The sequence below is a fragment of the Dunckerocampus dactyliophorus genome, chromosome 13 (genome assembly GCF_027744805.1).
Source record: "Dunckerocampus dactyliophorus isolate RoL2022-P2 chromosome 13, RoL_Ddac_1.1, whole genome shotgun sequence".
In the NCBI taxonomy this organism is placed as follows: domain Eukaryota; kingdom Metazoa; phylum Chordata; class Actinopteri; order Syngnathiformes; family Syngnathidae; genus Dunckerocampus; species Dunckerocampus dactyliophorus.
In genome coordinates, this window is record NC_072831.1 from 13,216,037 (window position 1) to 13,231,495 (window position 15,459).

At 41.2% G+C, this 15,459-nt stretch overlaps 2 protein-coding genes across 2 annotated transcripts; both read left to right on the plus strand.

Annotated features, from left to right (window-relative positions):
* Positions 1–165: 165 nt before the first annotated feature.
* Positions 166–6,410, plus strand: LOC129192706 (leucine-rich repeat-containing protein 74A). The gene is made up of 13 exons (XM_054796995.1): positions 166–271; positions 1,133–1,305; positions 1,375–1,482; positions 2,236–2,329; positions 2,414–2,463; positions 3,387–3,468; positions 3,560–3,645; positions 3,717–3,911; positions 4,006–4,101; positions 4,213–4,356; positions 4,508–4,612; positions 5,376–5,461; positions 5,798–6,410. Exons 1-13 carry the CDS (start codon positions 166–168, stop codon positions 6,408–6,410), a joined length of 1,938 nt encoding a protein of 645 aa, XP_054652970.1.
* Positions 6,411–8,232: 1,822 nt separating this feature from the next.
* On the plus strand, positions 8,233–10,134 carry olfm4.1 (olfactomedin 4, tandem duplicate 1). Its single transcript, XM_054796996.1, has 4 exons — positions 8,233–8,355; positions 8,419–8,631; positions 9,058–9,205; positions 9,281–10,134. The coding sequence occupies exons 1-4, from the start codon at positions 8,341–8,343 to the stop codon at positions 10,132–10,134; spliced, it is 1,230 nt and encodes a 409-aa protein (XP_054652971.1). The 5' UTR covers positions 8,233–8,340.
* Positions 10,135–15,459: the final 5,325 nt, after the last annotated feature.

Sequence of the window (15,459 nt, forward strand, 5' to 3'; positions counted from 1 at the left end):
AGGCATTAATTATTTTGTACCTTACTAAAGGATAGAATTACAGTACCTGTTAGGAAGCACAGTGCAGGCATTTATTTCACTGGCTCACACGGTGAAGAAAATTGTTCACTAGTAGAATGTGAAGTATTTTACTTTAGTGTTTAATGCTACAAAAGCTGACGGAAAATGTCCACATTGTCTTTTGAATCACTCTGCTTAGAGGATAATTATCCATCTACAACACTGAAACATGGCTTGGAAGATGAGCTTGACACAGACTTGGAGGTGGATGGTAAGTGCATTCATTTATTAATGCATCAGCTTTTAAAAGTCATCTGTGTGGTCTAAACCAGAGGTTTTCTCAGTGAGTCACTAGGACCTTGACAATAATAAAGGAAAACACATTTTTCAAACCTCCAGTTATGTGAAAGGCAAGATAGATTTTACTTCCTACTGTGAGCGAGTTAAAACTCGCGACTTAAGACTTTGAATACTCCAGCTCTAAGCTACGCATTAAAGGGACTGTGTGCTGCTCTTTCCAAATTACATTTTTTTTAAACCAAAAAATATAACACCACCACCACGGGCTAGCATACAGTATGTTACCAATAGTGGTTTAAAATTTTATTTTTCAAAATTACAATTTAAACTGCATAAAAATTGTTGTAATTTTTGGTTCGGCCTGAATAGAATAGCTGGCGTTCGGAGCTGATGTTGGTATTCACGTACATGTTTGTGACGCGTGCACACCCACACACACACACACAAAAGTAGTCTAAAAGTGGTGACCAACAATTTACATTCATGTTGTTGTTGCGATAGGCTTTACATTCAATGATAACTAACTTGAGTAGCTAAATTTAGACAAATCGCTATCATTAGCTGACAACTAACATAACTAATGTGCATGAATGTGTATGCGGGGCATACTTTACATACTCAAAGCAAGAAGTGGACGGGGTAATGTTTGCATCGAATGTTGGCGCCCTCTAGACAGCCGGTGAACCCGCTCCATACAGTCCCTTCAATGCAAATGTTCTTTCACTGCATTACACTGCTTCTACTTTTGCCCTCTGCTTCTGCCTTCTGTTATGCTTTGCTGTAAATCCTTCCTTGCTGTGTCTAGTCACACGTAAACTTTAAACTGTTCTAGAAGAAAACAGGAAAAATAAGACATCTGTCGCTGACATCTACCTGCAAGCCTGCAAGTTGGTGGGTGTTGTGCCAGTTTCATATTTCATTCGGAACCTTGATTCTCCAATCATGACACTCAGCCACCACAGCCTCGGCCCACTGGGGTGCAAGGCACTCAGTATTGCATTAGTGGTGAGTTGCAAAATGCGAGCTTGTCACTGAAACGTATGATTTGAAACGTATGAGTTTTTTTGTGTTCAGAGCGACATGCATATCACCACTCTTGAACTGGCCGATAATGACATACAAGCAGAGGGAGCCAAGCACCTGGCAGAGATGCTGAGGGCTAATTTCACCATCCAATATTTGGTATGAAGCAAAACATACAACGATACAATTTTACAGCCAGCAAACTGTCAAAAGATGGCATGTTCTGTATGTCTGTATTCATCACATCTCTACTCATGTATGGGTCATTCTCCAACAGCGTGACACAGCAAGCGTGACTTAACACTGTGTTCTTCAAAGCATTGTTCGGTAGCATAAGAGTAACACACGTCACCTTCTGTGGAAACATGATGTAAAAAAACATTTTTCCCCAAAGTATATTGATTAGAAAAAATAATCGTTAGAAAACACATATCATTGAGACTACACCATATTTCTCATTATGAATGTGTGTCACTTTTGTTATTGTTTGAATTTTGACAAAAAAAAACAGAGAAATAACTCAGAAATGCTGAGTTGAATGTCAATGCAGACGTCAGCTCATTTGCATATAGCTCATTTGCATATAGTCTTCAATTTTAATTACATTGTGTGCGGACTCCGCTGTTTACGTGAACAAGGCGTAACGTCTTGTCAGAGTTTAGTCAAAGTACATGTTTTGGATGCAGCAAAATGCGTTTGGTGCACAATGAAGTATTATACTTGGTAAACCACAGCAGCTGTTTCTCCTGTTTATCCAGTGTGTTTGCAGTATATTTTTATATGACTATAGCTTCAAATCACTTTAGTCTGTGTGTCACCCTCAAAGTGATGGCACCCTCGCTGGTACTCCTTTTAGGAGAATCACCCATACACATAAATATGTGTGTGTTTGTATATATGCATATAATGTAGGACTTATCCAACAACCGTCTTCATTCTACTGGAGCTGAGTATGTGGGTAAAATGTTGGCAGACAGCATTTCACTCAAATCCATCAAACTGTCAGGTAATGTACAGTATATGTCAAAAACTTAAGCTGTTTTGGTGGAAAACATGTTTCAGTCATTATGTAAATTTTTCCATCCAACAGGAAATGGATTCACAGATGATGATGCCAAGTATTTTGCAGATGCTTTGACTGTAAGTTATTAAAAGCCTTAAGAGGTCCTAACTCATCGAGTCAGTATGTTTACATAATTCCACTATTTTTAACTGAAACCCCCCCCAAAAAACTAAAACTAATTTAAAAAAATCTTTTATTATAAAATAGCCTAAACAGTGCTAAATGTAACCATTCCAACATATACAAATACATAAGACAAATAAAAAAAGAGAAAATAAAGAAAATAAATAAAGATTTCCATCCATCCATTTCTTCCGCTTATCCGCGTCCGGGTCGCGAGGGCAGCAGCCTCAGTAGGGAAGTGCAGACTTCCCAGTCCTGGGCCACCTCTTCCACTTCCACTGGGAGGCCACCAAGGCGTTCCCAGGCCAGCTGTGAGACATAATCCCTCCAGCGTGTCCTAGGTCTTCCCAGAGGCCTTCTCCTTGTTGGGTACGCCGGAACGCCTCACCAGGGAGGCGTCCGGGAGGCATCCGGACTAGATGCTCCAGCCACCTCAATTGGCTCCTCTCGATGTGAAGGAGCAGCAGCTCTACTCTGAGCCCCTCGTGGATGACCGATCTCTTAGAGTGAGTCCAGCCACCCTACGGAGGAAACTCATTGCGGCCGCTTATATCCAGAATCTCGTTCTTTTGGTCACGAACCAAAGCTCAAGACCATAGGTGAGGGTAGGAACATAGATCGACCAATAAATTGAGAGTTTTGCCTTCTGGCTCAGCTCTCTCTTCACCACGACGGTCAGGTACAGTGACCGCGTTACTGCAGACACTGCCCTGATCCGCCTCTTACGCTCCAACTTTCCCTCACTGTTGAACAAGACCCAGAGATACTTGAACTCCTCCACCTGGGGTAGGACCTCATTCCCAAGCCGATGGGTGCAACATCAGTCCTTATCTATTCATAAAACAATTTTTCTACTGCTAATATTTTGTTCATTTAGATCAATTTGGGAATTAAGGAGTTACACCTGAGCCATAATAGGTTTTGTGGAAGAGGAGGGGAGCATCTAGGATTCCTCTTGGGTATGGGAAAAGCCACATACATAATGCTATAACAAAGGTAATAGGCACATTAGTAAACACAAGGTCCATGTCTATTTAATGACGTTCACAGCAAACAACGAGAGTCTGGAGGTGCTGAACCTTTGTTGGAATCACTTCAGAATGAAAGGAGCCGTTGCTCTTTGCGCTGGCCTCAAGGTGACTTGCATCACACGTTCTTATTGTACTTTTTGCCTTACCCATGTTCAGTGCGTCTTTTTCATATTTAGGTGAATATGATGTTAAAGCACCTTGACCTATCGTGGAACGGTTTTGGGAATGAGGGGGCCTTGGCTATGGGCGAAGCTCTGAAATTCAACAACACTCTGGTGCACCTCAACCTCAGCAACAACCGCATCACCAACGAGGGTGTCAGCATGCTCTCCAAGGGTCTTGAGTACAATGATACTCTGCGTGTTCTGCTGGTGGGTAAACTTCATGAACATTCTTAGCATAGTTACAACCATCTTGTATGCAGATGTGTTCCATGTAAAATCATGTATTCAATGGATCCTGTAGCTGGCTTACAATTCCTTAACAGTAGAGGGAGCACTGGCTCTGGTCAATGCGGTGAAGAACACACATAAAACCGCCTTGGAGGAGATCAATATATGTGTGAGTCTCTGATCAGTAATGGCCATTGACCGTAACAATACAACAATTGACTGTGTTCTGATTTCCTCACTTTACCCGTCTTTATCGGTTGTTTCCTTTTCATCCAAACAGAATGTGTTAGTTAATGAGAACTTTTTGCATCTACTGGATGTGACGTGTGAGGAGCATCCTGGTCTGGATGTACAATATGGAGGTGTGGGAGGGTTTATTGCCAAGAAACCAGTAAAACGCATAGACCCAATGAAAGTCATTCAGGTTGGTTGTCTTTCCAAATGAAAACTTGTATATCTCACATGTCTGATCTTTCACTAAACACTTGAATTCACATCCAGTAGTGGGTCATTGGTTGTACAGCCAGTCTCTTCATTGATTGGGCTCACACATATTAATCTTACATTCACTGAAGGACTATCTGGATCAACACAAGCTACGTCTGTGGGATTTCTTCCGAAACATTGACAAAGATGCCACCATGCGAGTCCCAGTGGCTGATTTCAGGAACGCAGTACAGGTTTGAACAATGAGTGACCTTTTTGTAGAGGGCACGGGTGTGACCACACAGTAAGCTTTTTAAAATAGCTGGTATGTCTTCGGAGTGTTAGTAGTCAAGATCCGTCCGTCTAGGTCTCGACATTGGTCTCATTGGTCTTTACTTGGGCTTGACCTGTTTTGGTCTTGTTCTTGACTCAATCTTACACTTCCTTGGTCTTGAGTTGGTCTCAACTGTTCAAAGTCTTGGTCTTGACTTGTCTCAACTCCTCAATGTCTTGTTTTTTACATGGTCTCAACTCTTCAAAATGTTGGTCTTTACTTGGCCTCGATCGGCCTCTGTCCGTTCTTGCCCTGGTTTTACATTGCCTCTGTCTTGGTCGTGAACTGCTCTCAACCCCTCAAAGTTTTGATCTTTACTCAGGCTTGACCTGCCTTGGTCTTGTTCTTCACTCAGTCTCACACTGTCTGTGTTTGTCTTTACTTGGTGTCAACTCCCTAAAGTCGTAAAATTGACTTGGTCTCGACCAACCTTGGTCTTGTTTTCGACTCGGTCTTAACTCTTTAACGTCTTGTTCTTAAGTTGGTCTTATCCCCTCAAAAACTCGGCATTACTAATGTCGTTATTGCTTTCCAGTTATCGGGTAATCAAATCAATTAGTTTCAAATGTTACAACGCTGTTTGGTTAATTTTAACAAACAAATGAAATCAATGAAAATAACCTCCTTGATAGGGGTTTAAAAACATGTGATTTTACTCTGAATCTCCTTTGAAACTATTCCAGCAATCAAGTGTTCCCTTGGATCGATTCCAGATTGAGGAGCTTATTCAGAGGCTGGCTCGTGATGGGACAGGAATGGTAGACTACAGGTGACTATGTCCCATAATGTTTGTTTGCATTCCCTTACACACCCTTTGTGTTGCTTCATTGAATTTATTGTTAAATAAAAGTACACTGAATGAATGGTATTCCTCAAATATTGGTTTTATTTATTATATAGCTGTCAATCTACGCATGTTAAATGCATCATAGGAAACTGGGCTGCCTTGATGCATACTATACACCACACCCTTTAACCCTTTATTGTACCTTATTTGATACTTACAGTAAATGTATCCTTAAATGTGTGGATACTCCTAAACTAAATTTCAGAAGCAAAAAGTCAGAGAATGTTTGTGAAAACAGTGCCTGGGGATCCTGTGCAGGGGACTGGCTGATACAAGGAAACAGATGATGAAGAATCACCGTCGACAGCTACACAAGTTTGCATCCCGTCAGAAGAAAGAAAAGCATAAGAGTGACCGCATCCTGAAGACCTTCCAAAGCGCTGTGGAGGCAGTGACGCCGCAAGGCTCAATGGTCATATCTCCAGGTGACCCCAGAGATTCAACTGGGCCTCAACACTTCTCTGCGACCCCTCTTAGCTCTTGGCACCACATTGTTATGTCCAATAGTGGTCGGTATTCAATCTCCAACCCCAGCAGTGACCATGTCCACCTGCCCACTTTAGCAGGCACAAGGCCTCCCCATTCCACCAAATCTCCAAGTTTGCACTCCCGCTCCCAACCCAACCTGCTGACTGCCTCCCCTCACACTGCGCAAGGCAAGTCCATCTCTGCAAAGGCTATACGCTCCAACCCAGAGATGCACCACAGCATGCTTAAGCCTGCTTTTACCCACCTGACCAGGTCTAGACCAGCTCTTGACAATAAGCAGATGGGGCTTGAAGCTACAAGTAAAAAAGGGAGGAAAACAAAAGCAAAGAAGCTTGTGGTGAAATACTCAAAGAATCCGACAACTGTTAAAAAAAAAACCTGAACATAAACACACGCATGTCAGCATTATTTGCATCATTTTCTCCAGTATTTCCCCAATGAGGACAAACCAGTTTTCCAATTACAGTGGAACCCTCTTAAGTCGGTCCTGCTTATGGTACCAATCCATGCATGTCAAACAACTAATCAAGTCCCAGTCCAAAAGTTCTTCTTATTGCCTTTCTTAGTGCCCGTTTACAGCCAAAGTTGGCATACTTGGTTGACGGCTTTCTCAACATAAAATGTGACACCCAAAGAGCTCATTTTTATGAAAATTGTTCTGTATGTCTAACGGATGTCAACCTTAAGAGCTGGGCAAGGCATCGAGTTGGCAGTCTGGGCTAAGCCATGACATAGCATAGCGCCTAGCGCTTTTGACACTCATTCCGAAGGTCCTGGGTTCAAGCCCATGGCGGGGCGTGGGGCTGGCTGAACCAGGCTGGTTAAATCGGTGCTATGACCCGGATGTATCTGATTGTGCAATCTGTTCCTGTGCGACCACGCAGACAGTTGTGGTAATGTTGCAGTTTTGCTGTGTTCTGTATAAAAGGCACAGGTGAATAAATATCAAGATTCAAGATTCAAGAGAGTTTTATTGTCATGTGCATAGTAAAACAGCAGTTATACCATGCAATGAAAATCTTATTCTGTTCATTCTCCCAAGAAAATAAAGAAAACACAAGAAAGAATAAGAACATAAGAAACATAAACATATATACCAATAAATTAAGCAACAACAACAGAAGAGACATTAATACAAGTAAATAATACAAATAAATAAATAAATAAAGTGCTATGAGTGTGTGCGTGTGTTGCGTGCGGCATGTGAGAGTGCTTCGTTGAGAAGCCTGATGGCCTGTGGGTAAAAGCTGTTTGCCAGCCTTGTGGCCCTGGACTTCAAACTCCTGTAGCGTCTGCCTGACGGTAGGAGTGTGAATAATGAGTGTTGTGGATGTGTGCTGTCCTTGATGAGGTTGTGTGTTCTTCGTAGGACTCTAGATTTATAAATGTCTTGCAGTGAGGGGAGGGCTGCCCCAACAATGTTCTGTGAGGTCTTGATCACCCGCTGGAGTGCCTTCCTATCACGTGTTGTACAGTTACCGTACCAAACAGTGATGGAGGCGGTAAGGACACTTTCGATAGTGCATCTGTAGAAGCAACTCAGGATTGTGGTGGGCATGCCAAATTTCCTCAGTCTTCTCAGGATGCTGCTATTTTGCGAGAACTCTGTGTGAAAGGGGCTAGTGAAAACCTAATTTCTCTTCAGGGATAAATAAAGTTTAAATAAATAAAGCTTTTACTGCTACGCATTCCTTCTTCTACTGCTACTCGTTCTTCCAGCACATTTGGAAAAAACTAATTAAGAGTTAATTTCATCAACATTTCAAAGATGTATGCAATGGGAACCCAAGCAGGTGTTGGATACACCCATACAACCATACACCATTGGTACATTGAATTCCGATGCATATCTGTAGATTAACTTCCTGTTTGCTGAAGATAACGTTGTTAAATTTTGACGTGAGCTAACAATGCTGTGAAGAAGGACAGGTGCGACATCCTGCAAGACGTTGAAAAGGGCTATAAAAGCCGATCAGCATCCACCACCTGTGTAACTACCTGACTGACTTGCAGAATGACTGACACACTTTATTTCTTTGCTCTGCTGAGCTCCACGCTGGTCCTGGGGGTATGTGTGTGACTTAAATTATTGCATTCATTCATTTTTGCATCTTGATCCACATATAATTTGACACGAAATTTCTTCATTTTAGCGTTTGAGCCAGTGGAGTGAACTGAGTGCTGAGATGATGGCGGGAAGCGGCGGTGCAGACTCCTGCACCTGTGATGCTTTCTTGCCGAGTTCTACCTTCCCTTTAAAAGATCTAGCAGTGGTGGAGCAGACAGCTGAGCAGATCTCCCACAAGTTGGAGATGGAACTGGGAAAGGTAATCACTTAGAAGTGAAGTATGTACAGAAAAATGGTAACGACTGATTTTACTGGATTTCAGCTGGAGGACTATGAGAGTAAAATGACACAATATGCAGAAAAGATTATCGAGTTGACAAGGGAAATCGAGATATTGGAGAAGAAACCTGATGCCAGTAATGACGCTGCCTTGGAGGCCCTGGAGGTGAAGATTAAACAAGTGGAGGCTCTGATTAAAGAGCTGCAGCTTTCGCTCAAAAGCTCCACGGCTGTCTTCGAGTCTCTTCACCGAGAGGTAAGTCCTCAAATGTGGATGCACTTGTATACACAGATTGCTGAGCTTTGTCACTGTGACTTGGAAGCTGCCTGGGCGAAGATCAGCCATTGTCTTTCCTCGCAAGCGACTACCAAGAACCACTACCATGTCAAAGCCGAAAGCAACAGAGCTGCAGCGTTGTTGGGTTCACAGATTGCCGCACAATCATTACATCACCTCACAGCCACAGAGGACATGTGAACACAGCGTATTCATTTTATTCGAGAAGTGGCTCATTTGCGCAAGATCATTCCCCTAAAACTGGCCATTCTGAAGAGGGCTGACGAGAGGGGGTTTTACATGTGTTCCAAGGGGTATTTTAACTGAAGCACGTCACCCATACGATATTAAGACACTTAGGAAGTATTAGGACATGTGAAAAAAAGTGCCTCCTTTGCTGCACAGGTTACAGTAATGATAGGGACCCTAGACCAGCTGGAGAAGACACATGACAAGAATTTGGTTCTTCTGACGCGTCGGGAGTACATCAGGATCCAAATGGAGCTAGAGGAGTGCGAGAGACGACACCAGGAGCTATTCAACCCTAACATCGGTACGCTCTAAAACACATTTTCATTCACTATGCGTGTGAAAGTATCTAACAAGATGTCCACCTCTCTTGCTGAAGGTTCCTGTGTGCATGCAGGTATCATCAAGGTCAGCAAGCCCATTGTGAGTCAACTTAATGCTCATCTGACAACCAGCTACATATACGGAGGTTGGGGCAAAGATTCAAAGCCTATTCGTGATAGGGAGTCTATGTACTGGTTTTCTGCAGACTCTGGTTCATACATCAATGACATTAGGTTTTACACTAATTACAAAAATCTGGTTCTAAGACGCCCCTTCCTGCATCACACAATACCAAATGATTGGAGAGGTATTGGTAGCAATTATATAGTGCGTGACAACACACTGTATTATCAGAACTACTCTCCACTTGGGTTGACAAAATACAATTTTACTAGCGCGAGATACGAATCCAGGGTGATTCCTGCAGCAAGCCAAACTTTTTCGTATGCCAAATTTAGCCATCAGATATTTGACTTTGCCGCCGATGAAACTGGCCTCTGGGTGACCTTCGCGACAGACGAGTCCAATGGCAAGATGGTCGTTGCCAAAATAAACGAAGAGTCTTTTGGGATTGAGGAGCAATGGCAGACTAGTCTTTATAAACCAAGCATCAACAACGTCTTCATGGTATGTGGTGTTCTGTATGCTGTCAGGACAGTTGATATTCAGAATGAGGAAATATTTTTCATGTTTGACACTAAAACCAAACAAGAGAAACAGATCAGTATTCTTTTTGAGCGGTTCCAGGATAAGTATTCCAACCTGGACTACAATCCAGCTGATCAGAAGCTCTACATGTACAATGACGGCTACTACGTGAACTACCATTTGTGGTTCAACCACACAGCCGAGGCCACAGCGGAACCACCTTTTGCTCTCAACAAAACTGAGCCAAATCTGAAGATGTGATGTAATTCAGAGTCATTCCTTTTCTGCTAATAAATGACCTCATGCATCCAACAATCCCGTGTGCCTTCTTGTGCAAGATATCATACATCAGGTGATTACTGCAACTCCTTTGACTTTCTCACCAAAAACCTGATCAACAAATGTGCGCCTGGTTTCAAGCGGCAGAATTCGTCCACAAAAGTCCCAAACTTTGAATAACGATGGTCATATGTTCCCAAACACCACTCATCCTCTGCTCATTTTGTCTCTTCTTTAACGTGGCTAACATTAGCTTGGTTTTATTCTCTTTATTTTTGGTCGTCTGTACTGATGTGTTGGTCACGAACAAAAGCAGAGTCTTTAAAGTGAACGATCAGAGCTGGTCAATTCCGTGATATGATGTTTGAGTGTCCCTTTGAGCAGGATGGTGAGGGGTGGGTGTTACAGACACCACAAATGCACATACACAAAGAAAGAGAAAGGACAGAGGGAGATGCAAAAGAGACAAGTGAGGCAAGGTGAATCAATTACTGGGAGTTCAGATAATACTGTAGACGAACATAATAAGAAACCAGAGCAACCCCTCAGCCCCTTTTTGTTGTGTGATTCTAAAAGTTTGTTTGTGATTCTTTTACTCATAAGTATACCAAAAGTGTTTTTCAAAGCCCCTTCCTGATTTCTTAATATTTTGCTTGTTTGTCACACTTGTTTACGATCATCAAAGAAATTTAAATATTAGTCAATGGCAACACAACTGAACACAAAATGCAGTTTTGAAATGAATCGTTTTATTATTAAGGGAGAAAAAATCCACATCTACATGGTCCTGTGTGAAAACGTGATTGCCCCCTAAACCTAATAACTGGTTGGGCCACCCTTAGCAGCAACAACTGCAATCAAGCGTTTGTGATAACTTGCAATGAGTCTCTTAAAACCCTGTGGAGGAATTTTGGCCCACTCAACTTTGCAGAATTGTTGTCATTCAGCCACATTGGAGGGTTTTCCAGCATGAAGCCTTTTTAAGGTAATGCTACAGCATCTCAATGGGATTCGGGTCAGGACTTTACTAGGCCACTCCAAAGTCACAGGTGGACTTGCTGGTGTGTTTTGGATCATTGTACTGCTGCAGAACCTAAGTTGGTTTCAGCTTGAGGTCACAAACAGATGGGCGGACATTTTCCTTCAGGATTGCAGAATTCATGGTTCCATTTAACCCCCTTAACCCCAGAAATAGCAGGGATCTACATAAACATACACAGTATTGTTTATGCTGATCCATTGAGCTCTGTCTCTCTGCATTTAGGAGCCAATTGCGTATCTGTGCTCACATTCCTACAGTGCCGTGTAGGCCACATCTGTGTCTCCTCCTGTGGTGGAACAAATGATCAGTTCTATGATGTGCATAATGGGAGAGGATGGCACAACAATTGGTGAGTTGAGGCGAGAGACTAACGACATCATGAAGTAGAAATCCCTCATCACGCTTGACAAGGCTCACCTGTTACAGGTTGCTCCTACATTCAATTGTTTTCCACTGCTTATCCTGTGCAGGGTCACAGGTGAGCTGGAACAACAATCAAAACTGTATTTGGGCAAGAGCAGCGGGATATTCTGGACTGGTCGCTAGTCAGTCACAGGCTAACTGGAACTACGATTGCTCAAGTATTTGTCAGGGAATCTGTAATTAATCCGGAGAAGGATGGGGATGTATTTTATAGGAAATGATGGTTTCCGTTGTGTGCCACCAGGTGTCAGTGCAGAACAAAGCAACATGAGACTAGAAAGTCCAAGTTATTTGACATCATTCCTTTGGCAAAAAGACAATTGAGGCTCCACCAGATGCAAAAGGTTGGGGGGAAATAAGATCTCTTCCAAATACATTCCAGAGGTGTTACTGTGCTGAATGTTACAGTGTGGGAATCCATTCCTGCTTCCTCCCGATGCTAGCTAGGTTGTTATGTTGGGTTACTGTATATTGTTGTGTTCCTGTACTGCATATTTCATGTAATAGAAGTGCCATAAGTGAAGCAGATATTTTTTTTTTTTTACACACATAAAGGCTAATAGACAAATAGGACTGACGGGAAATAACTTCTAATGTGTGTTTATTAATTATATGTGGTGCATATTTTGGTACGCATCGATAAATAAATGATATATAAAGATAAGTAAATACAGGACACAGTATTGCTAATTCTGATACTTTTGAAAACAAATTTTTAATACATACAAATACTGTATATATATCGGTAATCTTGTCCTGTCATTTATCTTTCTGTTCATTAAATACAGTACAAATGGGCATATTTCAGATATAGTTGCTAATGGTAAATAATCATGATTAATTAATAAAAAAAACTGTGATTAATCTGATTACAATTTTTAACCCCTTGACAGCCCTAAACATTTCTTTCTTTTTTTTACATATTTGTGAACAATTTAAAAGGTGCTGTTTCTCTTCAGCTCCACATTACACATTTTAAAACAAAAAAATATGAGAGGAACACCACCGGCTAGCAAACGTCCTTTTAAAGAACAGATAAAAGAAGACTAACAGACACAGACAAATAAATGTCTATATTTGTCAAAATTTGAAAAGTTGAAACTTTGTAAAAAATGTTGCGTTGTTTCACCCGGATAAAATAATTGGCATTGAATGGTATACGCTCACCGCTGGCCCGTATACTGTACATACATGTCGATTGCAGGTGCACATGCACAAAAGCAGTCTCAGAGAAGCGTCCGACAATTTGGAGTCATTGTGGGGTTATGGTAGGCTATGTATTCAATGATAGCTAATGTTAGTAGCTAAACTTTGTTAGTAGCTAATCAAGGCAGGCAGCGCCTTCAACAAGATATAAATACAACACTAGAAGACAATGTAACAATATCAACAAAATAAAATAATTTTTCCTTTTGATTACATTTTTTGAACAAAATAAAGTCAATAGTACAAAATATTGGCTCTCATTGAAATGGTTTGGGTTTTTGCCCCAAAGCCCTTCTGTGTCCAAGGACTTATTCCCTGAGTTTTTATACACAATATAACAATATACAAAATGTAACAATATCAACACAACAAAAACCTGAAATAAACATAGAACTAAGAACTGAAAAATATCGATCTCATCACACAAGTATCGCGATCCAATAGTATTGCAATTTGGATTGATCCCCCCCACCCCCAGTGCCTATGCACAACAAGGTACTGTAATTTATGGCTTAGTGAGGAGCAAATGTGCGTGTACAGTATTTGCGTTACTCAGAGATGGTTTGTGGCAGGCAGAGTAAAACATTCCAGAGATCCCATGGTGCCTGGGAGCTGCATATCGAATTCCCCTTTTCCGTGTTTCCAAGCCTCATCAAAGCTACTTTAACAAACATTCAGTGGATTATTTATTCATTTGGAACCGTAAATAGATCAGAGGAAAAAATAAACCTGTTTGACAAACTAGATGAGATACTGTATGTTTGTATGACTGTTCTGTTCAATATTGTGCATGAAGTAGGATCCATTTCCAATATAGTATAGTACTTGTATAGTTCTTCAGATATTCTTCTACACACAAGAGGCACACGTTTTGTCTGTCAAAGTGTCCTCATACACTCCTGATCAATCTATTAAGACCAATTGAAAAATCATAATAATTTACATTTAGCACTGTTGGTTCTTAATGAGGTTTTGGGTCGAGCTTCAAAATGCAAAAAGAAATGTGAGTGAGACCAAATTTTTTGGGTGTAACCAACTTATTGCAAACAAGCATTCAATTGAAATAGAAAAAAAAAAGAAAAAAAATCACAGTTCCAAAAAAACCTGAACCTCCCCTAAAATATAAATAAAATGTTCAAAAAAAGGACTCGGTAATGAGTAGCTGTGCCATTCTTGTTAATCACCCCAAAAATTGGTTTGGGCATGCTTGATGCCAGTGTTTCCAGGAGGCTAGTGGGAATGTGAAGATGGCTTCACGGAAGCCATCCGCTGTCTGTTTTTTGTAAACTTCCCTTGCCATCCATCCCCAAATGTTCTCAACTGGATTTAGACCAGGGGAACACACAGGATGGTCCAAAAGAGTGTGGTTATTCCTCTAGAAGAAGTCATTTGTTAGGCCGGCATTGTGAAAAGCAGCGCTGTCCTGTCGAAAAACTCAGTCATTACCACACAGACGACGGCCTTCAGTCATGTGGCATGCCCCCCCATCTCCACAAAGCTATCTGCCGTTTGACGCCCCTGCACAACCTGAAGCTCCATTGTTCCAATGAAGGAAAAAGCACCCCAGATCATGGTGTCCCCTCCACTGTGCTGTGTGGAAAATACCTCAGGTGGGATATCTCTTAAGATATAAGGTGTAAGAATGGTAATGGTTTCATTCATTTTGAATGCAAAGAATCGTTTTCAAAATGTAAAAAAAACCCTCTGAAAGTGGTGTCTTTTTTTTTCTCTTACATATGTAAGAGAACATGTGGACGCACAGCAAAAGCGAAGAAAGAGAAATATTCAGAACAATAACGCAATAATAATATTCTGTCATATTTTGTTGTGATGAGTACAGTTGTCCCTCGTTTATAGCAGTTAATTGGTTCCAGACCTAGATCCTTCTCAATTTCTTTGGCTCATTTTCTGCAATAGCCTGGACTTTCTCAACACTCTTGGTTCTTTCAGCAAAATAACTTGGATAGTTCAGCACAACACTGTGGTTCCTCTGAAAAAGCTCATATCTCTCTCTCAAAACTGTTCACTTATGTGTCAAACCATTTTTTTTTCCCATATAAATTGTCAGTGCCCCCAAAATGCATCGTCCCTTTGGCGTTGTGTAACTGGCTGTCTCTTTTCACAGATTCTCATTCACATCACAGCAAGTTTTAGTTTCACCTGATTGTCAAATAATCAATTTATCCAATGTTTCAAGTGATTCATATACAGTATCCATGATATTACAGTATATTCTCCAGTAATTTTCACTGTTGAACAGACTGATATGCATGTGATGACTTCAAACAGTGAAATGATGCTGACATGTTTTGCGGAGAACAGCCATTAGACTTGAGAATCGACAATAACTTTAGATCAACAAGATCTATTCACTTGGAAATTGTGCTAAATGTAGGCCAACTGTGCTAACGGTACGTTACTTGTACTTCATCACTGGCAAAGATGTACTTAGACATTGAGACATGTCCTAAAATGTCCTGAAATGTCCTGAAATTCAATTATATTGTGAACAACCGCAAAGTAGTTTGGAGGCTTGTCCATGGTATTTTAAGAATGTCATTTCTGTTTCAACCAATGGGGCTTGGTAGTAGTAACTTTTTTTTTTTTTAAGCTACGCCCAACTGTTTGTATGAAGA

Excerpts from the sequence above, each read along its gene's own strand:
- LOC129192706 (XM_054796995.1), top strand. The coding sequence starts at position 166 with ATGTCCACATTGTCTTTTGAATCACTCTGCTTAGAGGATAATTATCCA. Across the intron at positions 4,357-4,507 it reads ACCCAATGAAAGTCATTCAG|GACTATCTGGATCAACACAA; the intron begins GTTGGTTGTCTT and ends CATTCACTGAAG. Across the intron at positions 5,462-5,797 it reads ACAGGAATGGTAGACTACAG|GGGACTGGCTGATACAAGGA; the intron begins GTGACTATGTCC and ends GATCCTGTGCAG.
- olfm4.1 (XM_054796996.1), top strand. Across the intron at positions 8,632-9,057 it reads TCGAGTCTCTTCACCGAGAG|GTTACAGTAATGATAGGGAC; the intron begins GTAAGTCCTCAA and ends TTTGCTGCACAG. Across the intron at positions 9,206-9,280 it reads GCTATTCAACCCTAACATCG|GTTCCTGTGTGCATGCAGGT; the intron begins GTACGCTCTAAA and ends CTCTTGCTGAAG.